This window comes from Triturus cristatus, chromosome 10 (assembly GCF_964204655.1).
Source record: "Triturus cristatus chromosome 10, aTriCri1.1, whole genome shotgun sequence".
NCBI lineage: Eukaryota > Metazoa > Chordata > Amphibia > Caudata > Salamandridae > Triturus > Triturus cristatus.
In genome coordinates, this window is record NC_140593.1 from 281,127,792 (window position 1) to 281,154,516 (window position 26,725).

General features: G+C 41.3%; 1 protein-coding gene across 1 annotated transcript in view; it reads left to right on the forward strand.

The window, feature by feature from the left end:
* Window positions 1–26,725, forward strand: part of LOC146789325 (ATP-dependent translocase ABCB1-like) — a 1,722,143-nt gene that overhangs the window by 1,610,514 nt on the left and 84,904 nt on the right. Inside the window, exon 27 of the mRNA XM_085631119.1 lies at window positions 3,378–3,584. Within this exon, the coding sequence (XP_085487245.1) occupies window positions 3,378–3,584 (207 nt within the window). The remainder of the gene's footprint in view (window positions 1–3,377; window positions 3,585–26,725) is intronic.

The window sequence follows — 26,725 nt, forward strand, 5'->3', positions numbered from 1 at the left end:
CATTGCAGGGGAGCGATTTACCGAAAATACAGAGACCTGTGCTATGCTAGGTAGAGATAACTTCAGAGCCAAACCTGGTAAACCAGAATTAAAGAGTAATTTTGAAAAGGATACCTCTAAGCAAGCACCTGGCTCTTCGCCAAAGAAAAAGTGGAACAATAAAAAAAACAAGGATAAAATCAAATCATGAGGTGGGTCTCCTACACCGGAAACTACTGAGAAACATCATAACTTATGGAACTGTGATAATGTGAAACCACCTGACAGGTGTCAGGATACTGGAGCACGTTCCTCTAGTTCCTTTCAGGATTCATCTGAAAAACCTTTGGAGAGAGGAGGATGGTCAGAGCGCAGATCAGAAGAACAGGTGACACAAAGAAAGGACTCACAACGCCGGTCTGACTACATTATTAAGCAAAAAGACAAGTCTAAACATTGAAACCTCAATTCAAACAGAAGAAGGTAGCCAGACTTAAGGTCAGGCAAGCCCCGGATATTGAGGACTCTGCTTCTGAGTGGGGAGTGGGCATTGACAATGCCGGACAGATCGGTAGAAGTCACAATAGTTTGCCAGAACCTGATGGATTGTCTGGTGGGAATAGTGCTAAGTTTGTATATTATGGTGGGAACATGTCACGTTCCTAGGTTCATTTATGTCCTCATTTGGGAGGAGCTCACTCAAGGATATGATATTCTTCTGGCCAAAAATAATTGGCCACCTGGTTTCGTAATGGATTCCCCAAAAAGAAAAATGGTAATTTTATCAGCCTTTTCCGACCTCCTTCCAGAATCAAATAAACATTCATAAGCCAAGGAGTGGGCTCTAGCACTAGCTCCTGAATTATACCTACAGGTGGGCAAAGAATTCCGCTCTGCTCGCAGATTTCGCTGAGTTTTGCCCACTCCATGCTCTGTGCGGAGTTCAAAAAAACTCAGTGAAGTGACGCAGAGCTGAATTTTTTCTCTCGAGTGTCTCGCCAACTTGCAAGAAAAAATAACATGCTAGACCTCCTCCTGGCGAAATTTCTCATCACGGGCAGTGGCGGGAAGTCACGACCGCTCGCGTTGAGAAGTCTGCCACTCGCGATGAGGAAGCTGCTGCTCTAGAAGAATGTCTACTCAAGTGGCAGAAAACAGCAGCAGCCACTGGTGTGACTTGTAGTGCTGTTCACACAGATCTTAGCGCACAATACAGACTCCTGGCACTAAAAATCAGTGCGACCAATGTGACGTAATAGACTCTGCCGCTGGCGGAACTCCAGGGAGCGCGGTGGAGTTTTTCTGCCACTTCATGGAGTTCTGTGGAGTGAAACTCTGCAAACTCCACCCAAGCTTACTGGAGATGTGATCCCTCCACTGGTAAACTCCAAGTAAAGATTGAAATGCGCAACACAGCATAGTAACTGATAAACACTGTGAAATTTTAAAAAAAAAAACATGATGCTGGATATCACTACAAATATGTGAATATGAAAGTGATACCAGTAAGAACAAAAAAGTATGAGAGCAGTATAAAAACCATTCAAATCCAAACATATATGTAGATCACATGATTGTAAGTTTAGAATACATCCTGCAAAACTGCGTTTTGCGCAAATGGTATGTGGCAACAAAATTATAAACCATACAGGTGCCTTTCAGAATGGCGGCATGATATAGAAAGGTAAAAAAGAAATATAGAACAGTTAAAAAGTAGACATGGGTCTACATAGAAGTTCTCCAAAAACTGCAAAAATTTACATAAATCATGACAAAACCTTTCTGCCAAACTCTGAATAAATCCCTAAATCCTGTATGAGTAGACAAAATCTTGTTAATTGAGAAAGCGTCTTGAACCAACATTTATCAACAACTGACAAAGTGAAATCTAAATTTATTTGCAGAACAAATGGGATTATTAACACATCTAGGGCCATATGTAGGTAGCATCACATTTACCGATTCATAAATACCGAATTTTACCGATTCGGTATTTATGAATCGGTAAATGTGATGTAGGTAAAATTCGGTAATTATGAATCGGTATTTACCGATTCGGTAATGGGGCATACCTTCCCATTGATTCCTATGGGCCTGGAGGCCCATAGGAATCAATGGGAAGCCAGTCACCATTACCGATTCAGTAAATACCGATTCGGTAATGGGGGAGCATATACAAGGGTGGCAGGGTGTCACATTGACACCCTGTTGCACCCCTGATTCTTGCATGTGTGCCTAAGGGCATGTATGTCTGCCACATGGCACTCTTACATCTGCAAAATATTGCGTTTTGCAAGGTATTCGTTATTTATCACCAACCTGCATTTGGTGGTAAATAACGAATTCTTAATACTAATTTGCACTCTTTAGAGTGCTCCCTACATTCAGGATTCGGTATTTACCGATTCGGTATTTTACCGATTCGGTAATTTACCGAATCCTGAATTATGCCTCCTACATCTCAAATAGCTAAATACCGGTCGGTAACGGGATATTTACCGAATTTCGTCCGTTACCGACCGGTATTTAGCTACCTACATGAGGCCCCTACAGTGGTATTTCAGCAGAAACTTTTTCAAAGAATCCACTCCCTAGAAGAATGGAAAAATAGGATTGCAATAATCTGGGTATTTCTGGAGGTGCCTCTAGAACCAGACAGAGTATCTTCATAAGTTCATAAAGTGTCCAAAGATGTAAAATCGGTGGATAGAAATCTATGCCGGGTCTAATATTGTCTTCAAGAGTGGTTTTACTTTTTCTGTTCCATGTTGAGGAAGAATGGAAATTAGCAAATAATCTAGGCAAACATGGCTTCAGTGATGACTCATGGTGCCAAAAATGATTATCATTATGAATTGAAAATCTACCACAGTACTTCAAATTAATACAAGTCTAATTGATAAAGGCAAAACGCACACAAATTTAAGAAAATCAAATGTTATCAATAAGGTCTTTTGGAATTGTCCAAGCTGATCTGTACTGGCTCTGTGCATCTAACTATTAACCACTTTAAATCTATCTCAATGTGATCTTGTTACTGATTTAGACTGATTGCTTACTGATGGTTTATTCTACTTAGCTGTTATCTTCAGTAGACTTATTTGGAAAATGTTTTATATTTTCTTGTTAAATAGCTAATGCATTAGTAATGATTTGATGTTACATTTTTGAAGGTCTGCTTTGCTTGTATGTAATACCTTATTGCATTGTATGCATTTGTATTGTAATAAATATTTTAAACCTTTTAGTAAAGTTGATATGGAATGAATCAGATTGACATATTTCTGCCTCATTGTATAAAACCGTTTCAATATCTTCTAAAATATGCTATGCTATTCCTAAAACTGCGCAAAATGTCTTAATAGCATTAAAAAGAACACAATGTTTTTTCTCTTCAGTTTGCAGATAGAATTGATACAAGATCCTTGAACTTGCAGTGGTTCAGGTCACAATTGGGTATTGTGTCTCAAGAGCCTGTTCTGTTTGACAGCAGCATTGCTGAAAATATCCAGTATGGAGACAACAGCAGAACTGTGAGTCAGGAGGAGATTGAAGAGGCAGCGAAAGCAGCGAACATTCACAGTTTCATTGAAACTCTTCCAGAGGTGAATATAACGTACTACTTAATAACACAAAGTTACTGCAATGTTGCTAAAACGCTTATTTGTTTATAACAGTGTATATAAATATTAAAATGACCAATTTAGTCTCTCCATGTGGTGTACCGGTTAAACCCCCAGAGCAGGTAACTCCACCTGCCTATATAAAAATATCAAACAACAGTCAGAAACCCACACACCAAAGTCATGTTACAAACACTCAGACTGACACACTTGGTCCATATGAATCACTGTACTAATTGGTTGATATGGACTATGGCTGAAGCAGCAGGCTCAGTACAAATATATTCTTCTGATATTCCCCTTCTGGAAAAATCCCAGTATACCTCCTACCAGAGATACAGGGGTGAAAACTAGGCTTATGAATGCAGAACTGTAGACACAGTGGTAGAAGTTTCTGGCCAACAAGTTCTTGAACTATGAACAGTTTGGGGAGGGGCAGATATTGATTGCCTTGGTTAGAAATTACTACCTCAGAATCAGATGTGCTCTTAGTTCAAGATGGCCGGTGTTCCCTGATAAACCAGCTGACGAGACCCTGAGGATAGAAGTCGGGTTTCCAGGTTGAGCATAGCTATCTGTTTCTGGGCAATGAATAGTCCCTAATCAAGCATTAGAGAAGTGGGAAACAGACGCGTAGAAGGTTCATAAGCTCCTCCATTTTAAGTTCAGATTCTCTCCTGACCTGCCTCAAAAAAAGATCAGGATAGACCCTCCTACTGTGCACAGTGCCGAGCTGACCCTGCAGTATTCTACCTCCTACACCTGGGAGAACCCTCCGATAGTGACATACTGGGCTGAGGTAGCGAGCATAATTGGTGATATTGTGAGTTTTGCAGACAGTTGCACCCTCAAAGTGCTGTTGCGGGGTTTTGTTAAAACATTTCCTAAGTTAGAACATAAACTGATTTTGTTTGTGCAGCTCCAACTCCTGAAAAAATGGATGAAAATCCTGCCCCTTAGTTTATGGATGGGCTCAAAGATGCAGCATACGGAGAAGAAATGGCCAAAGACTTTGCTGCTATGCAGATTCCCCAGGCTAGCCCCAAGTTTATATGATGCCCTTTCAGAAAGGGACCAACAGACTCATAACGCTTATTTATTCTTGCCCCAATGCTAGATCGCTCAGAAATTGTCAGAAAGGCAGGTCACAGTCATCGAGTATGAGATAGCCAATGAGGTAGCCAATGTAACCTCAAGAGACATACCGCTGAATAGTTGTTGTATTGATTACCTAAGATGCACCACCACAGCACACGCTCTATCTGCTGACATTTCCTGTCTTACAGTGTGCCTGAGACTGCTTCATTGTACTCTCGAATGGAGGATGTAGAGATGTTGTTTGTGAATGTTGAATTTTTTCTGATTCCACTGTTTTTGAAAAAAAAACTAAACATTAAATATAAAAAAAAAATCATAAAATTACCTAATCAGTCTGGTAGACAGAGATGCAACTATCATTAATATAGAAGATGCAGTAGCAACAGGAACCAGTAGTATGAGGGATACACTGCCTCCGAATTCTGGGTTTCTTTTACTGTCCAGCTCCTTGAGCAGGAATTTACTTTTGACAGCATTTGTGCCCTTCCACAACACAAATACTATTTGGTGATTGGGGGCCAGCTCCTGTCCCCAAGCAGGATACTTTCAGGAGGGTTACCTTTGAGCAAGGAAATTCTCCTTATCTAAAGAGTTTCTTCTCCTTGTCTTTGAGCAAGGTGTGCTGGAATTTCTGTCCCATTCTTTGGCACTCAAAGTGCTAATAACAAATCTCAATAAAGCGTTCCTCAACCCTGTCTGGACTGACTGTAGGAAGGCACTGATTATTTCCCAGGGGAAAAACTGTGTAACAGAATAGGGAAGGTGTGAGGTGGTTGTTCCCCTTTCTGAATACCCAGTATCTAATGTGAGTTCACCTTCCCTGTTGAGCACATCAGCCATGGTTCCACCATATTATGGGTTTTCTCTCTCCTACGGTTTTCATGGCATTTCCACACCCTGTGTATGCACACAGCATACACACTAGTTTCTGCACGGCATGGACTTTCGAGTCCATGCTGTGCAGGAACTGTTTTTGGTGTTCCCATTGCGGTGCCTGTTTGTATAGTCACTGCCATGGAAATTGCAAAAAAGCTCTCCAGACATAAGTTTAACTTGTAATCTGCAGAGCGGCCTGACCACAGGTTTGGTGGTGCGGTGGCTGGGCATAGAGTGTAGCTTGCATTCACCTTTCCTGGGAATACATCTGAGCCTGAACTCCCCAATCTGTCCTCCCTATGGAGGAGAACAACTGTTAGAGGATTATGGTAGTGGGTTGAGGTGGGCATTGTACTTTGCAGGCACCTGGAAATGGAAAAAGCTATTTGTGTTTGTAATTTTATGGGAATAGTGTCCTATGTAGGGGAGGATCACAAACCAAATGAAACTTCCTTAGTCTCTGGTGATGCTATCCTACAATCTCCTCTTCAGTGATATCTAGTAGGCTTTATACTTCCAGGGAGCCATATCAGGAGAGGTGTACCCATCTTCTGTTGACCCAATTAAAGGAAAATACTCTTAGAGGGTCAGGGATTTATGGAGTCAGACCCTTTGATGGGTCCAATAGAGCATCATCCCAAAGGACCCCTATGGACAGATTGAGAAATAAACATTTTGATTCCTCCCCACACTTCTGTATAGTGGAAATTATTTTTTCCTCTGGTATATTTGGCAGAATAGGGCACTATGGTGGGGGGGAGGGGCCTGTCCCTTTATTCGCCCTCCCTGGTTGCAGTAGTCGGAAGGCAAAATATTCCATTCTCCTGGCGGAATTGGTTGAATTTTGGTGACTCTTCATTACTCTTGTTACGTGGAGTTCCGGTCAAATTCTGCCAATACTTGCATGTCAGAATTTTCTCTTGCGTGGCTCCAGAATGGGTAGTTGGCGAGCGCGAGCAAAATTTGAAGTCCCATAGCGCGATTTCCGGTCACTAGGAGGTCATCTGGTGAGATTTATCTAATGTGGGTGGTTGTGGGTATTGCGACCGTTCATGGTCAGAAGGCTACTTGAGCGGCAGCAAAATCAACTCAAGTATCTTAACCTTCTGGCGTGCTGCATGGTGCCATTTGTTCTGAAGCAATAAATCACAATGCAGGCAGACCGATATGCCTATTTCCGCAAGTTGGTAGAACTCAGCGGAACCTCGTGGAGTTTTATATAACTCTGCAGAGTTCCTCAGTGTTACATTCTGCAAGTTCAGCCCACCACTGGTATGCAGTAGACTCTCCCCTATATGTAGTGGGAAAAGCAGAGGCTTAAGCCCCCTGAACTCAACCTTTGGAAGGGAAAAGTAAGTCTACCTATGACAAGTCAAACCTAGTCCTATGGCGTCACACTCCCTCCATTTTCAAATCCTTGACTTTCACTTCTATTGGAGGCTGATCAGGGAATAAACCTTCCCCTAGTTTCTTTTGCACTGGAGGGGATACACTTGAAACAAATGGGGCCCTCAGGCAAAGAATGCTCAATTATGGAAGTGTGCATCCCCCTCCTTGTGCTGTAGTCAAGTATTCCTGGACAGGATCATAGACATGCAGAGATCTCCAAATGGGATTCCATTTGCTTGACATTCAATTGGAAAGTAGAAAGTTTCCACTTTCTAAAGGTACCCTGCCATATCATCATGTGCCCGGCAGATGAGGCCTGTCCCTTTACTTCTGTGACACAGCAACTTAGTGACCCTGACTGCATACATGATGACAATATGCGTGCATCAATATTTTGACAATAGAGGCCACAGTTGTTGTAACTGAAGCTTTTTCTTTGCCACGTCACTGTGTATTGCTGGTTAGGGAATCTCTTCCGAGTGGAAGAAGCTTCCTTGTCCTGGGTGCAAGGAAATGGAGGTCACATTTTTGATGGATACTCCTACTGGCATATTTCCGTCGTTTTGAATATTCTAGGCATCAGACAGTACCCAGAAACTTCTCAGTAGCTCTCTGTGCTGTTAGTGGGTGCTGGCTACGCTCTGGCTCAAGAAGCAGCACCCTTGTGATGTCAGCGCCATAAATCACCCCCACCTGCGCCCTTATGAAGTTCCTATTTTGCCGCAAATCTAAAGCTCATCGCTCTTATGAAGATTCTCTAACATTTGTCAACATTTTTCTAAATTCTACACAAAGGTTTCATGTGCAGTTCATGACTTCACAACCAAATAGTCAGGTTTGAACTTTTACGGGGACTGTGATGGGCAAATGTCCATCACAGATCCACATGATATATCCCTGTGGTGCTTGGAGTCGAACCTTGGCCTGCTTCTCCTGCCGCAGTATGCATCCCAAAGACTTTGAGGAGCAGGGAGTTAAGATGTTCAAGGCCCAGGCTTTGGATGAAGGTAGAACAAAAGGAAGTCCATACCAAGATCAAGGACCTCAGAGTCATGCCCTCAAAGTTGTCCATGTGCAAACATAAGAGAAAGAGATTCCACGACTCTGAGTGACACCACTTCTCAAAAGATAAGTCATTGAAATGCACCCCCACTCAACAAGAGTCCTTCTCTGAACCAGAATTTGTGTAGATGCCCATGAAGGATCAGCACCTGTGCTTCATTAGGATCCAGCGCCAACTCCAGAACTGCTACTAACTGTGGCACCGACACCAGTGCCCTAGCCCAATCAGCTTTACCCTGAATTCCCTGGCCCTGGAACCGATCAACTGTCTTCCGCAACGTGATGTTTGCTGTATTCCAATGTGGCATTGTCCCTTCTGGAGCACCTTCCAGATCCAAAGGTGTATGCCTTTGTAGCTATCACAAAGCCACATTCAGCAGCCCCTTTTGAACCGCTCCAGCCGTAACCCCTGCTCTCACTGGCTCAAACCTATATTACGTGTCAGTGCCATGCCTGATGCCACCTGCTCTTAACATACCTGTGGACTTTTCACCTTCCAAACAGCAGAGCAGCGGTCACCACTGATTCGTCTGGTGCCACGCTCAGCACAACCGGCTCCAAACTTGACACCATTGATACTATGCACACATGCTCTCTGGAACATGGCCCACCAAGTAGTGCATAACTTGCAGGACCACCTTCAGCCTACTTTCTCAAGCCGCAACAAAGCAGGTAATTCAATCAGAGCTGGACATGGCAGATTCAGTCACTCTGGCCATGGAAACATCAATTTTTCTTTGTTCCCACACAATTTTCAGGCATTTCCTAGGATGCCCTGTCCACCCGTATGGCCCTCCCTTTGGATGGTTTATGCCTTTTCAGAGCACAGGCCAACTCTGTCATCAAGAAGTTCTAGGAGAAACCTTTTGGCCTCCAAGCACAAGAAAGAGACTACCAGCAATTCAAAAAAATGTGTGGCTTCTCTATGAGTTTTCCCTTTCAAGGTAAACAACAGCACACATCTTAACTGAACCAGCAGGCCAATCCCTTTATAAGCAGTACCATAGCCATGGTAAAGAAAGAGGTCATCTACTATCTCTTGCTCTTCTCTCTTCCTCATCCTCCTCCTCAGGCACTGCAGGGAAACAGCTCTATTTACTCTTGTGAAAGCAGGGTGTCAGTTGGAGGATGGGTATTCTACTTTCCACGGACTTGGAAGGCCATCACTTCAGACCAATGGGTCTAAGAAATTGGGAAGGGTGGTATGCTCCACCATTGCAACAGGCCTCTCAGCATCATCTTCCCTCTTCTCCAGCCTCCTTTTACCTGACCACTTGCACATCCTCCAGCAGTGGGTGGGAATTTTACCAAAAAAGGACCATTGGAGATCGTGCCTGAATGGCGACAGGGGTGCTACTCCTGTTACTTCCTGGTCCTCAGAGTTCTCAACTGGTTCCTCAAAAAGGAGAAGTTCAAAATGCTGTCCCTGGCTTTGGTGTTACTCATGCTGGAAGAGGAAGGCTAGATGGTATCTATTGATCTGCAGGAAGTGTATTCACACATCCCAGTTCTGCAGTTGCACAGAACGTAACTTAACTCCACAGTAGAATCCACCTTCTACAAGTTTGTGGTCCTCCTTTAAGGCTTCAAGTCTGCATCTGGAGTCTTCATGAAGGTGATGCCAGTGGTCACTACCCATCCTTTATTTGAATGGCTAGATCATCAAGGCCAGCTTTCCAGAGATGCTGTTGCACTACCTGCAGATCACAGCTTTGTTTCTGGTTTAACTGGGTTTTCCCATCAATAAACCTAAATCTCACCTGGTGCACTCTCAGTGCATCCTATTTAACCCTGGGCGTAGGACTACGCTACGCTCGCGTAGTTTGCGCAACTATGCGCTACGCGAATTGCAAGTAGCACAGTGCAAAAACACGTAGCGGGTATTTTTTGCATGCTCGCGGTCCTCAGCGTCAAGTTGGCGACCGCGAGTGAGCAAAATAACATCCCGGCGAGACTTTTTCCTCATACGCGATCAGCAACATGAAGTTGCCGATCACGAGGGTGGAAAATAAACCTCCCAGCGAGATTCTCAATGCGGGGAGGTCAGGTTTCTCATTGCGAGTGGTCGCGTATGCTCGCGACCGCTCGCGATGAGAAACTACCAGTCCACGTTGAGAAAGCTGCCGCTCGAGTACAAAGCTACTCGAGCGGCAGAACACGGCCGCTTGCACTGTGCAAGATGCAGTTTGCAATGATTGCACAGTCCGGACATGCATTCGGAACTGTGCAATCAGTGCGAACAGCATTTTGCTCAGTGCACTCTGCAGATCGCGTAGATACGCATAGCTCGCATAGTGCGAAGTGCACTTCACGTAGCTACGCGTAGCGCTACTACGCAAACTATGCCCATGGTTAATCCTATTCATAGGGGCGGTACTGGATATCATATTAAGTCGAGCCGTTCCCTCCCCATAGATAGGTCAAGATGTTCAGGCTACGATTCTTATGTTTCAGAATGGAGAGTAAAAGTCCCAGTTCAGATGGTTGTATATCTGCTAGCTTCCTGAATTTTTTTGGTCACTCACTCACCCTGGCACATAAGGCCCCCCAGTGGTACCTATGCAGGCAGTGGCTCCAATATGGCAGATGTTTTTTAAAGATCCATCATAATTTGAATTTGCTGTGGTGGAGTGCTGAAGACAACTTGCTTCAAGGGAAGTCATTCTAATTGCTACAAGCTATGGGGACAGTCATGACAAATTCCTCAACTCTAGGGCAGGGAGTCCACCTATAGAGACAGTAGATCAGAGAATGTTGGTCTCTGGAGGCGTAGATGTTGCATATAAATCTGCTGCCTTATCTTCCAGAAGGGGAAAGGAAAAGGTTATAAGGTGGACCTGCAATGCTTAAAAAAGGACTTGGAGGCCTTATGTGATTCCATTTCTTACCCGAGAGATGTGCTTTTGTTATTGGGGGATTTTAATCACAGACTAAATCCCTTAAAGACCGATTCATGGTGTAGAGATTTGTTAAGAGCTTATAATATAGAGAGTGCTAAGTTTCCTAGCTGTAACATTTCACCTCAAGATGTGGCGCTGGGGCAATTGTTGGGCACTATTGGGTTGGTGTGTGTAAATGGAAGAATGGATATGGATCGGCCTGCTGGGCGCACCTTCACAGTGGGGCAACAAATGTGTCCGATAGATTATGTGTTTATACAGGCTTGGAATTTTGATCTAATCAAACACTTTGAAGTAGCAAGGGTTGAAGGTAGTGATCATTACCCATTGCTGATGAAATTGTATGCAAAAAGAGCCCCTCAGAGACAAAGAGCCATCCAAGTCCAGGTAGAATATCCAAAGCGACTTACAACGCACATTACAGAAGAACATATTAAAAAACTAAGCACAGTCCAGTTGACACATACATTTGTAAATGTACCACCTGAGGAGGATATTACCTGGTACGAAGGTATGATAAGACAATTGGTAGAATGCCTTAGGATAAAAATTAAAGGTGCTAAAACTGGGTTAGCAAGTAAGGAAAAACTACTTTCCAATAACAAGCCATGGTTTGATGAGGATTGTCGTAAAGCAAAAGCCAGCATTAGGCAAAAGGAAAGAAGCCTAAGAGGTAGACATGACGATGAACTGCTACTTAATCTTCAGAAATTAAGGTCAAATTATAAAACAACCATTAGAGATAAAAAAAGAACCTATAAGGACAGATGCTGGGTGATGCTATTAGAGGTAATCGAAGAAAAACATGTGAAAGGCTTCTGGAAATTAGTACAAGAGAGCACTGGTAAAGTTTTAGGGACCTTGCAGTGCTCAGTGCCGGAGGATAAGTGGGTGGATTATTTGGAAGAAATCTACGGGAAGTGGCCAAGGGTGGAGTAAATAAATACCATTGTATGGTATGTAGGGAAAAAGTAAAAGAGCATTTCTCCCCAAGCCATATTACGAAGATAATATACAGGTTAAACCTAACTCGAGCCACCGGCCCAGATAACTTGCCGGCTGTTATTATAAAAACAAACCTGGAGTGGTGGTCAGAGTTTTTTTCGAATATGTACCAGGGGATTCTTAAAACAGGGGCTATGCCAGATAGTTGGAAAGGGGCCATTGTAAGACCTATACATAAAAAAGATGATGTAAATTCTCCTAAAAACTACCGTTTAATAAACCTCCTGGACATAGGAGAAAAAGTATTTGCTAAAGTAATCCTGGGATTACTTAAAGAATGGACAGATGAAAATCAGATAGTGCCCCCAGAACAGGGTGGATTTAAAGAGGGACATTCGACGATTGATCTGGTGGACAGGAAGCAGCTGTGGGAAACCTTGCTAGGGTATAATATCCAAGGAGACTTATTGGCCTTGATACAAGCCCTGCATACAGAAAACTGGGCCCAGATAATCTTGGATGAGAATGGAGGATTGTCCAGGAGGATCCAGATCGGTAATGGGTTGAGACAGGGGTGCGTACTTGCCCCCTTGCTTTTTTCCCTGTTTATAGCTGATCTGCCCCGAGAGGTCATAGGGGCTAGCCTGAAATTAGGAGGTACTCATTTCTCCTGTTTATTATATGCAGATGATCTGGTAATCATGGACCAGACGGATATTGGGCTACAAAGGAAATTAAACATGTTTACAGAATACTGTCAAACTAAAAATTGGTGATAAACATGGAGAAGACCAAAATCCTATGTTTTGGAAGATGAAAAACAAAGTTTTCCTGGTATCTGGGCAGGGAAATGTTGGAAAAAGTAACAGAATATAGATATCTGGGAATGTGGTTCACGAGTAGTCTGCAGTGGTATACCCATTTGATGCATTAAAAATAAGGGCATCGGCCTCTGTAAAGGGGCTAAAAAGATTTAATAGTGTATATGGAGAAATGTTTGATAGACCGGTATTAAAAGCCTATTTAGCAATGGTCCCCCCACAATTTTTGTATGGTGCAGAGGTACTCTATTTAAGTGGAAAAAAGGGATGGGACAAAGAAGAGGGAAATATCCTTAAATGTTTGTTCTCGCTGCCTAGATCGTCCATGATACAAGCAGTAAGATTAGAATTGGGAATCACCTCATGGGGTATAACCGCTTGCATGGCTTTATTGCGTTTCTGGCAGCGGTTAGGAAGAGGTGAGGATCAAAAAATCTCACAGTGGTGTAAAAATGAAATTGCCAATAGTGAGTTTTCTTGGGCAAGAGAGACCAGAGCTTCAATTATTTAAGCATATGGTGTTTTAAAGCTAAAGTTGTGCCCTCTGTACTTAGACCTAAAGATAGACAAGAAAGAACTTAGGACATTGGGAATAGAAGCGTCCCGAACCCATGATCAAGAATACCTCTTACGGAAAAGTTCAGTTGCTTTTATGGCCTCAGCATGGAAAAATGATTTACATTACCCCTATATCGACAGGTTACCTAGTTGCCTGTTAAGGCGTGAAGTGTTAAGATTGAGAATTGGGCTAAATCCCTGTTATGTGAACAATGGGGTAAGAATCTTAATGATAAATAGCAATGGAAAATGCACCTGCACTTTAGGCACTACCTGTGATATTTTACATATTTTATTAGACTGTTTTAAGATTTTAGATATGCGAAGAGAGATTTTAGGCCCGATTTTTAAAAAATATGAAATTAAAAATAGGTTGCAAGCTGTAAACCTTTTAGTGGAAATGAAGAACCTAGATATAGCCTGTGCTATTGGGAAATATATAAACAAAGTGAAAGAGTTTCTTAAATGTAAAGGGCACTGATGAAATCTAGATCTTTTTATATTCAGGGAGAATGGGTTATTAATGGATAGAAGCAATTTGTGAGACATACTAGAAGGTCAGTGTGACTCAATAATGGAATAGTTGTTTTTTTTAATTTTAAGATGATTTTTTATCTTGCATTTTTATCGTTGTGAATTATAGGGTTAAGAAATGTATTGTATATTGTATGATCCTGACTTACTTATCTCTGGAATGTTATGCAGCTAAGTGTATACTTTTATGGTTATAAATAACCGAATAAAGTTTTATTTCATTCATTCACTGCCAGTCTGTCCAGAATTTGACAGAAAACATGACCGCAATGTGATACATCAACAAGCAGGGGGAATTGGGTCACACCTTCTCTGCCGAGGAGCTCTATGACTCTGTTCCTGGGAGCAGAACCATCAAATCTTGCTGGTTGCCAAACATCTGACTGGTGTACTGAATATGTGTGAGCAGACAGTCTCAGTCGTTATCATCTTGCCGATCACGAGTAGCACCTTCATCCAGAGATAGTCCAACTCATCTTCAGCCTTTGGGGCACTCCTCTGGTGGATCTCTTTGCCACTTACGGCAATGATCACTGCCCGAAATTCTGCTCGCTCCAGTATCCATTGCAAGGAGCATTGGAGGACACGTTTCACCTGAATTGAAACTTGCGGCAGCTTCACTATGCGTTTCCTCCTATACCCTTACCTGCTCAGGTCTTGAGGAAGATCCACTTCAACCAGACCCTAATCATTCTGTTGGGCCCAGACAAGCCATTAAAGGTGTGATATACAGATGTGATTCCCCTTTCTACTTGCCCTCTGCTCCCTGCCCCTCACAGCATTGACCTCCTCTTGCAGGGGCAGGTTCTGCTCCCCAAACTCCAGAACCTGCACCTTCACACCTGGAGGTTACGCAGAGTAATCTGAATGCTTTTTCTTTACCTCTTAAATAGTGGTGTTTGTAACTCACATCATTCCGTGTATTTAACCATGCAGAATCACCAAAGAATTCTGCAAGTAATTCTGCGTTTAGTGCTACTTTTTAGCAAAAAAATGCACCCTTATGTCCAAAATGAATGCAAGGATGCATTAATCACAAGAAAATGCACTTAATACAACAGAACATGAGCCGCTCACACTCGCTAAATGAGCACTTGGGGTAGGATTAACCAGAACGTATTTCCTACATTTAGCTTTATTGCCTTAGATCGAAATGCAACCTCACATCTAAAATGGACACCAGGATGCTTTAAGAAATAACGCTAAATGCAGCAGAACAAGAATAGTGAGCAAGAGTACCCACTCGTGATGCTAAATGTGCTCTCACAGTAGGATTTTTCCCCCAAATTACATGAACAGGAGTCATTGTGTAATCATCAGTATTTCTGCAACAAGAATAACACAAAGATACAAAGATTTCCCCCAATTAATTGAAATTCCTCCAAGGCCTACTCCTGAAGTGGTGGATATCATATGCTGTGCCTGCAGATTTATTCTGGGAGATGGATTAGGTTTGTGAAGTGCTGTATGGAGACCCTCTTCAGGCCCGATGATCGGACATATTATGCTTTACCCTCTCACTGATTCAACAAGGATACACATTAGGCACAATCAAGGGCTATTTATCTGCTTTATGAGCCTTCCTCTGTCTCCAGGATCAACTGTCCCTCTTCCCCCACAAAACCCACTGTCATAATTTTTTTTAAAGGTATCATGACTATGTTTCCTCCATTGCCATTCATAATGGCAAAATAAGACCTGAATCTTGTTCTAATATTTTTAATGTTTGCTCCGTTTGAGTCTTTGCACAGTTGCGTGTTGTGACTGCTTACTTTTAAGAAAATGTTTCTCATTGCCATTACATCAGAAAGACATGTGATCGAATAACAGGGACTAAGTGTGAAACACCCTTCATTACTTTATATCCTAGCAAGCTGGTTGTCAGAACCGATTGCTGCTTTCCTGCCTAAGGTGGTTATGCCCTGTCATCTAGCCAACTCCATCACCTTATTGGACTTATTTCCTTCTCCACATCCCACGAAAGAGAAGGAAAGGGGGGACAGACTGGACTCCAAGAACGTGGTCAGCCTCTTTGTCAACAGCCATTAGGCCACATCCTCTCCCCAAGAGAATTGATGACCAGCTGTTTATTGGATATGTAGGCAAGATAAAAGGCAGTACGCAAGAGAATGTTATCGCCCTAGAACATTTTGTGCATCATAATGTACTTTGCCTCCCACAAGGAAATACCAACAGGCATCAGGGCTCATTCTAACAGAGCAAAGACTTCTACCTTTGCTGTGGAAAGAGGGGTCCTGGTTACAGAAGTCTGCAAGGTGGCAACATGGGCTTCCCTCCATACGGTCACAGAGCATTACTGCTTGTGCTCAGAATTGTGAACTGATGGTCACTTTGTACAGTCTGTCCCTTAGGATTTCTTAGTATGATCAGCCATGCAACCACCTCCTGGTCACATATTGCTTAGAGAATCTATTCAAAAGATGAGGAATCTGTGGGTAGAAGTGCTCATCAGAAGAAAAAGTTGCTTATCTTGAGTTACAATCTTACTGGTGGATGCCTGCAGATTCCTCACTGACTCATCATTCTATCTGTTTCCAGGCTGGTTGCTAAGTAAATCATCTTAATAAGGTCCCAGTTCTGTAAATTGTCCTGCACCTCATTTCTCTTATGTTCTCATTCGTCCACCTTAAAGTTGTGTAAAAAATGGTGGAAATTGGCGTCAGATTGTCAATGCAAAGCCAGCACACGGTACTGGTCAGAGAACTATTGAAAGTTTCTAAACTCAGTCTGACGCTATTCAAAAGGAGAGGAATTCACAGGTAGCTTGAGTACCCACCATAGAGATCTTTACTAATGGTAAGTAACTTCTTCCTCACTAATATAGATGTAGGTGCCGAGACCTTGACCTCATATCACAGGAGAGGAATTAACAACACATTGTACATTGTGTGAAGACATGCGGATTCTGTGCCTGGCATTCAATGGAATGCCAGACTCTGGATCCCTTTACAAATTACAGATGTTATGATTAACAGTGGTGCTTTTATTTAAATAACACCCACCAAAGCTTACAATTGAGGATTTGTCTAGGTTGACTAAAAGATTAGGTTAACTGGCACATAACTTGTACATTCTTAAAATATTTCTTAGCTCATAATTAGAGAGTCTCTATTAATTTGCAGCATTACTGTGAACCAGTAATCCTGATGCTGCACCTAGATTACTTGATATTACCACAAAGGCAAGAATAAGTGGGAAATTACTTTTGGAAACACTGGGCCCACATCAAGTAATGAATTTGTCAATATGTTCAGTTGCACTGCAATAATACTACTCATGCAATACAAAGCACAATTCTGATTTAGAGATTCTCTGTTAATTTTCAACTTTAACGGAACCAGTAATTGTGACACTGCATTTAGTCCACTTGAAATTACCACAAAGGCACAATTAAATGTGAATTACCATTGGAAACACAGGTCCAGATTCACAAACTCTATTCTACAGTACATTCAGTGGTACTACAAAAGCACAACTCAAGTACTGCTTATGAAATTCATAAATCTACATGTCTAGACCTCTGTCTCCACCACTCCCATAATTTCTTTGTGGAGATCTCCGCCTTGTGTGCAGAGATCTTCGCATACATAAGCCTATGTTTTAGTAGGAAATGTAGTTGGGATTAGGAGAGAGGTTGGAAAATTCACCATACATATTCCCAAATTGGGATGGTTGAAAGAAGGGTAAAACTGGTTTTAGAAAAGGACATGCAAGTTCGAACACCCACCTATAAAGGAGGAAGCCCTTGCTTTTCCCAAACTACACTTCTAAAGTTACTATAGCCAGAAATGCACAAAACAGCAGTTAAAGGTCTCCCGTTCCAATTCAGCCCTGTACTAAGCCAAGCACTACTTCTAGACACTCATAGATCCTGCAACATACTCCTTTGGCAAATAATGGAGGTAGAGACTCAATATAACACAATTTATGAACTATATATTAAAGACATATAATTAATTCAACGTATAATTAATATATATATTATATATGTGTGTGTGTGTATATATATATACACGTATATATAAATATATATATAATAAAAAAAAATTCCAATAAAAAAACAAACTTAATGGGGATGTTAACGTTAGGCTCAAATTTCACTCATTCAAAATAAGTGAAATTCAGCAGTTACAATTACCTGAGCTAACTATTCCTTAGCCCTCTGCAATGCACTGCTTATGACCTCACATATTACATCACTCATGACATGGTCAGTGACATCACTGATGGCATCTCAAATGACAACACTGATGACATCTTCCACAGAACCAATCACACACCGATTCACACCACTATACAACCTCTCATACACCCACTCGCACACCCAGACAACCATTAACAGACCCATTCACAGACCCATACAGCCACTCACTCATCCATAGAATCACTCACACACACACCTACTTACTCGTACCAGCACTCATACAACCACTCACTCACTCGTACCGTCACACACACAACCACTCACTTACCCATACAACAACTCATACTCGCACCCCGCCATGCACAGTTTTCTCATCAATAATGTTATCACAAATGTTGCAATGATATTATCAATGATGTCATAGAAGATGTCATGACTGATGTAATATGAGGGGTCATTGGCAGTGCATGGCAAGGGCTTGAGTTATAATTACCTTAGGGTATAGTTTCTTGAGATAACTATAACTATAGCTGCTGAATCTCTATAGTTATATGTGTGTAAAATCTGAACCTAACCATTATTTCCCTGTAACCTTTGTTTTTAGTGAATTTTTCATGTTTTTTTAATTATATTTCCTAACTATGACATCCTTGTAATCTTTGTTTTCTTTAAGGAATTTCTCTGTTTTTTAAATGATATTTCCTATAAATGTGTGTGTGAGTAGGTGTGTAAGTGCCTGTGTGGGTCTGTGAATGGATGTGTGAGTGGTTCTCTGGGTCTTTCAATGGACATATCAGTGACTATATGGGTGTGTGAGTGGGTGTGTGAGTGGCTGTATGGATATGTGGCTGGCTGTGAGTGGCTATTTGAGTGTGTAAATAGGTGTGTGAGTGATTTTCTGAGTAGCTGACTGAGTGTGTGAGTGCCTGTGTGGGTCTGTGAGTGCGTGTGGGAGTGGTTCTCTGGATCTCTGAGTGGATGTACCAGTGACTATATGGGTGTTTGAGAGGGTGTGTGAGTGGCTCTTTAGATGTGTGAGTGTCTGTATGGGTGTGTGAGTAGTTTTCTAGGTTTTGGAGTTGGAGTGAGTGTGTGAGTGGCTTTGTGGGTGTGTAATTGGGCATGTGAGTGTGTGGCTGGTGGGTGTAAGAGTGGCTATTTAGGTGGCTGGGTGGGTCTCTGAGTGGTATGTGAGAGGATGTAAGTGGATGTGTGGGTCTGTGAGAGAGTGTGTGAGTGGGTCTGTGAGTGAGTGTGTGAGTGGGTCTGTGAATGGGTGTATCTGTTTTTTAATTGGGTCCTGGATCTGCAGATCTGCCACAGATTCACAAGGGGGGATGTGCCGAGTGCTGTCGTGCATCCACAGTTCTTCATGCACCAAACATTTATATTTTTGGACAATTTTGTTCCCCTCACACAACCCTTCATCAGTCCCATGGGGTCAAGATAGCTTTATCCTGACCTCTTATATTCTATTTAGACTATTTCCCCACTGGGAACCGTATCCCTAATCAACAAAATTATGGCTTCAACTTTTCTTTCAGGTTGAGGCCAGCCAATCACGGCATTGGCGTTGGCACGTGGATCCACGGATCCACCACATTGGATCCAGGCTATAGATATACATAAAAAAAATTCTTTAATAACTCCAAAACTACTGAACAAATTTATACCAAATTACTCAAATCACTCTTTCTGGGCCAAGATCTAGCTTTCTGAAAAATTTGGTGCAATTCCGTTCAGCGGTTTGGGCTGTAGTTGTGTCTAATATCCCTATGGGAAATTTAATCAGGAAACCGTGTTTTGGGATCCCCCATTTTCTAGGCCCTCGCTTGACGAATCACTTCAAAACGTTGACGTTGAACATTGAAGTTGAAGTGAGTGGCAAACTAGTTTTGAAAATGTTGTTAAGACCCGTCAAATGGCGCCAAATTTATTAACAAAAAAAAAGGCTTTTCCCATGGAAACTAGGCCCTAATTATACCTTCCTACTGGTGACCAACAGCAGTTAATATATGTCGTTTAATCAACGTTTCTGTGTTAGTAAAAACCGCTGAGCCTTTCAGCCAGGTGTCAGGCAGCAGACATGGAGTGGGCCATGCTACACTGAATTATTTTAAAACTGTAGGCAAACCTGTGAAAAAAACAATTTGTGACAGAAAGGATCCCTACTTTTAAATATAAAACAAGCCACCACTAAGTATGCCCTGTAGCCCACAATGTACTGTACCTATTATTTAAAAGTTGTACATGCAAGAATGTAATGTTGGTATGTACCTATAGTGACTAGACCCAAAACTATTTTCACTGTTAAGGGCTGTAACTCTTCTATGAGAAAAAGCTAGAGTTCAGAATAAAATCATAACTCTGCTGTGCCTGGTTTGGGACAAGCTACCAGGATAAATAAAAAACTATTTTTTATTGTTTATTGAAAATCCAATTAAATGGTGAAGTCAGATGTTCAGCATTCAGATAAAGTGACTTTTGAAATCTTACGCTTTACCTGCCTGAACGTCCAGTAGTGAATACCATCAGCCTGTTGGCAGATGGCCCTGTCAGTGCTACCCCAAATGAGGCATGAAAACTTGCCTTCCCCTTATTAGATTGTTGTCACTTTGGTGTCATTGTACTCATTACATGTTCTAAATTGATTGTGGAATTTTATTGAGTTGTATTTTGACTTTTGCCTGTTTTGTTACTGTTAAATAATGTACCCATTTTCCTATGGTAAGCCTGTCTGCTCTGTGCCATAGCTACCAGAGAGTTAAGTACAGATTTAAATTAATAAAATTGTGTTTTAGCTTAACTTGTTTGTGCTCTTATTCCTTGTGGTGGACTCCTATCCACCCAACTACAGATGTATTTACATATATTACTTTTAAAAAGTTGTTAAATAAGCATTTAAATCTTTTACAATTAAATATTAAACTTACAACAAAAGAATAGCCCAGCACACTTATAAATGTCGAATGTGTAGAATACACAGTAAAATGATCTTGTAACACAGCTGTTTTTCCCAAAGAAGAGTCGATGTTATGTTGTAGTATTAAACTTAATCCTTTATTTTTCTTTTTTATAAAAAGCGTTTTGCAACCGCCGAAAAACGTATTCGGCGAATACGTTTTTCGAACCGGAGGATCGTGCGGAGAGGGGTGCATTTAACCACCGATACACGCCCAATATTGAAAAAAATTATTTAAAAAATTATTTGAGGTGAAATATACTCATTGTCCGGGAATCAACAAATTAACTGGTCTAAATACATTTACAATGGTCAAGTGAAAACACATCAAATATATACTGTGAGCCCTGAAGAACTCCGATTGTGGACGAAACGCGTTGGCGGTTGCAAAACGCTTTTTATAAAAAAAGAAAAATAAAGGATGAAGTTTAATACTACAACATAACATCGACTCTTCTTTGGGAAAAACAGCTGTGTTACAAGATCATTTTACTGTGTATTCTACACGTTCGACATTTATAAGTGTGCTGGGCTATTCTTTTGTTGTATGGTTCTAGGGAAACTGGGTGGGTCACCACTGGCTTCTCCATATTGAGACATAGGGGATTGTGTCTCAAGCCCTTTGCACATTTTGTGCTTAATATTTAGGGACGTTAGAATTGGTGCAGGTATCTATGCTTTGATCCCCAACTTTGTATAATAAATATTAAACTTAGTTTGAATAATTTTAAATTATTTAAATTGATTTAACACACGTTTTAACAACTTTTAATACATATTAAATAAAACTAAATATGTTAATGTGTATTTTAAATTATTCTTTAGGAAATAATATTTATACATAGAATACACATATATTAGTTAATATTCTTAATTGATTTATAATTATGCTTTAGATTTCAATATTTGTATTAATTTTTATGAGATTAATAAACATTCATGTTTTGCTTATACTTTCCCATTGGGAAATCTCACCTCAGTGGCAAAGAACACCACCTATATGTGAAACGTTAATAGCAATAATTCTACCCTTAAAAATTCTGTGGGAGAAGACTCCACCAGGGGGTGAAGACATGTAAATCTACATTCTGGAAATGGCAAATAGAAAAAGTGCCCATTTACAACAAGGTGCAATACTGGATTTATACATAAGTACATCTATACTTGTAAATATACCTTTGTGAATTAGGCCCTCTGTCTCCTTTTTTCTCCTGAATCTAAATTTATGCCGAATCCAGCTTTTATCCTTAGTTGATGGCTATAATATTTTCATGCTGTAATCTGACATTGCTCCATTATTAATACAAGAAAATGGATTTTGCATTAAATCACATATCAGATTTATGTGTGACTAATCTTCCTTCAGGACGTACCACAAAACTTTTCACCCTCATAAAATCTTGAGGGTGTGTGTTCCTTAAAGCTGGACCAGATCCTTAGAATGCATTAACCTTATTTATTGGTGAACGTTTGTATACCACCTTGCAGACATGTGAGTCTTAATCATAAAGGTTAGAGTAGTGCAAACAGTTAGAGAAGGACTCAAGGTAAAGAAGTGAAAAGTGTCCATGTACAGGCGTCAGTCAGCCATCTTGAGTCAAGGATGGTAGGGAGATATTTTTGTTGGCCTGCCTTGCTTGAAAGAGCGTCTATTTCTTTCAGCTTTCCCTGAAAGGCAGGTGTTCAGAGTATAGTTTTGGCTGCGGTCCCAGAGAGTGCTCCAGGGAGGATCCCTTACACTGTGGGCCTTGTGCTCATGTTAATCATTTTTTTGTTTAATTTTGTCAAACTCTAACTTATGAATTACGAATTTATCTGGGTGGTTCCTTCTGTAAGCAGTTTAGGCCTCTTCCTTAGGAGACATTGCAGGGTTAGGGCAGGTGTTTTTGGTCTTGTTCCTTTGTTTGGGGATAGCTTCCATCTGCCTGATTTGGGACTTTTTGTAAGGTATGTGCGGAAATTGTTTCTGACCTTCATAGATTAAACTGCAGAATGCCATGACTAAGCATCTGGTAAGTTCCACTCAGTGATCAAAACATTTATGTATGAAGATGTAATATTCCTTGCTGTCTTTCTGGTTGTGGTTACCTTTTGTCCAGTGCCAGACCGGCAGTAAGGAATAATGAATGATGCGGGGAGTTTCGGCGTTTGGAGCCGATCGCTGCTGCGCAGGCTGCATCTTCCTTACAGGCACCTCTGTTCTACATTGTATTTTACAATAAATACATCTTACATGCATCTCCTGTGTCTGGTCGTTCCTGCGGTTACTACAGAATGCATGTGCATTTTAAGAGTGCAAACCGGGCTCACAAGCAGCGGAGTGCTCGAAGTGTGGAATGGGTTAAACTCTTAAATTCTCAGTAGTGTGCGCAATGGGTGATAGGGGATACCAGCAGGCGAGGTGTAGAAAAGGGTGAAACAGTCTCATCCTCTTATTCTGCACATCGCATTGCTTGTTCAGTCATGTCAGCAGGCAGCGCATGGACCCTCTGTGTTGATCAGTGTTAACGGTAGGGAAGATTAATAGGGAGGAAATATATTATATTTTTAAATTTCCAGAGTTACTGTATTTTAACTTTTTGAAAATACTTCAGCCATGATATCCTTACACTTAAGAGTCACACGCAGAGTGTTTCCTCGATTGAATGATGTTTATATCAAGATACTTGTTATGATGTATTCTACTGAGAGGGGTAAAATGAATGTTTTACACAATATTAAGAACATATATAGGCATATATGGTCTCTCTTGTCTTGGATGTGCTGTTCTCATAAGTGAATAAACATATGTGGTGTCCGCCACTACAGTGGACGTTTGGAATAGTCGGTTCTTTACAACACTTCTTATGTCTCTGAAGACATTCATAAAATATATCAGGAATATCTCCTATTACCAGATATGAATAATTGTGAACCAATTGCAAAGCGAGAAAAAAGGATTCTTCCTTTTGCCACTTTAACTGTTGTTCAAATGCTGCAAAGGTACATTTCCCCAAGAGTGTTTTATCTGCCAGATTCTACAAATCTATAGATAGCTCATTCTTGTACATTGTTAATGAAAATACGTGTTTTTTCTACTTGCTTCACAGTATACAATATGGATTTTCTATATTTGTTCTGCATGACATTTCATATTTCTTGCAAAGATGTTTTTATATTTAAGTTAAGGAAAGTGCTAACCGTTATATTTTGCTAATCTTGTGTGGCCTTTTGATGCATAGTCCCCATATTAATATATCTTCAATTCTACACCCACGTGTATCCACAATTAGGCAAATGATCGACGCTGTAGTGTGGCTCTGCATCTGTCCTTGAGTTTGAACAGCTATGACTTCTGGTGTTTGCATATTCAAGTCAAGTCAAGCAGTCTTTATTGCGAATTTTCTTCTTAAAAGACATGCTAAAAAAAATACATCAACAGTAGTTAAAACAAAGAAAATTGCATTAAACATTTATATATCAAACCTATAAATAGATTTGTACATTAAAAACACCAATAAAAAAAGTATTAAATATGGAACATTACAGTGACTTGAGGAAATAAAATGTTATATTAGGTTTATAAATCAAACTAATCACGATGTTGACAGCAAAATAGTTATGGACTAATACACCTATTACGTAAAAGCCATGCCCAGCTAATATATTTGGCCACCCCAATAATGACAATTGATGATAGAGTTTCCTATCCTGCACTTTTGTAATTAAGTCCCAGTATGCCTCAAGGTGTGGATCATCCTTACTGTTCAGATAGGTTATAGTCAGGGGACCTCCAATCCTAGAGGAAAAACGTTTATCTTTAACCCACTGCCAGTATAAGTCCCTAAGAGTGGAATGCGTGGCGCAGACTGTGGTAGCCCTACTGCAGATCTAAGAAATTTGTTTTCGGCTACCCGCAGGGGATTCAAGTTACTATATCCCCAGATTTCTGCACCATACATGACAGCAGGAAGAATTTTGGTCACGTAAATTTTTATCAAGGGTGCCATGGGTTTGGTTAGCGAGAGCCTGTGTTCCCTGAGCAATGCTCCACCAAGTTGGGTGTGTTTAAGGGAGTAGTGATCAATCTGGGGTTTCCAACTGAGGTTATCAGAGAAGGTAACCCCAAGATAGGTAAAGGTAGAAGTTTGCTCCAATACTACTACCCCCATTTCAACCCTAGCCCTAACCGATCTTGCCCCGCGTAAGACCATGAATTTGGTCTTCCCCACATTGACCTTAAGCTCATGTTCGCGGCAAAACAACTCGAAACGTGCCAGTGCTGACTGAAGCCCCTGGCGCGTCTTAGAAATGATGAGAGTGTCGTCCGTGAACATGAGCAGGGGAATCTTCATACCAGCCAATGTGGGAGCGTCGGTCGGAAAATTGGAAAAGTACCCAAGTACCCCGTTAATAAACAAGGAAAAAAGGGTTGGGGCTAGAACACAGCCTTGTCTTACCCCCTTAGAGACTGCAAATTTTGGTGTCACCTCCCCAGGTTTCTCCCATCGTACCTGGGCATATGTAGAGTCATGCAATCTAATCAGCAACTTCAAAATACCGTTAGGTATAGACAGTGCCCGAAGTACTTCCCAAAGTTTGAATCTTGGGACTAAGTCAAAAGCAGACTTAAGGTCCACAAAGGCGGCAAAAAGATTGCCACCCCCAAGTAATACTATACCAATATAATAAAGTGAATCTAAAAGCCTGATCAATAGTTCCCACATGGGAGCGAAAGCCCGCCTGTAGTGGGGATAAAATATCAGAGTCAGAAATCCAAGTCTGAATACGTCCCAAGAGAAGGCGAGCAACAATTTTTTGGGCAGCGTCTATAAGGCTGATTGGGCGATAATTGGCAGGGACAGAGCGGTCAACTTTTTTATAAATGGGCAATATCTCAGCCCCAAACCAAGTATCCGGAATCAATGCACCACCAGCCAAGGCATTAGCAAGTATAGTCAAGTATGGGGTCCAGAGGTCCAGATCCTGCTTAAAAAGATCGGCAGGAATACAGTCAGGACCCGGGGCTTTACCACTTGGAAGGGTTTTCAGAATTGCCTTCACTTCGCTAGAGGTGAACCGAAGCTCTTCCATGTCGTCGTCACACCACGTAGCTTTACCAAGGGTCTCACTAGACTTAAACTGGTTTTCGAAGAAGGCAACCCATTGAGTAGGTACTACATGGTTGGCCGGGATAATAGCCTGAGGGTTCTTACCCCACTTTAAAAGGTGCCAAAATTGGCACATATTCCTACCCTCACAAGCCTCATATAACTCCCTCCAACGTTTTTCGTCCCAATTTTTCTTGGCTGATTTTTGTGCTGTTTTATACTCAGATCTACAGATCCTAATTCTTTCTGGTATTCTGGATTTGATAGCAAGTGAGAGAGCTTTGCGAGATTCTCTACAACTTGTATCAAACCAAGAGTCAACCCCCTTAGTTAAATTTTTACCATTAACGGGAATGGACTTAACAAATAAGGACTTGAGACCTACAAATAAGTCTCTATGGATATCAGGAATATTACGCTGAACCCCAGCTTCAGATTCACAGGAGTTCAGTTTATCCAAAGCTATATTAAGCATATTCCTAATTGCTACCTGGGCATTGTCATTGGTGGCGATCTTGGGCCAACAAACTCTTCTCTGATCATTGTTTAAGATTGCACTAGCCTGCACAATACAGGCATCGATGATGTGGGGGCCATTAAAACTTCTATCAGATAGTAGCAATGACAGAGGGTTGTGATCACTTTCCAACCTATCTATTACCTTCATATCAATGACAGACGGCCAGAGCTCACAATTGACCAAGATATAATCTATTCTACTGC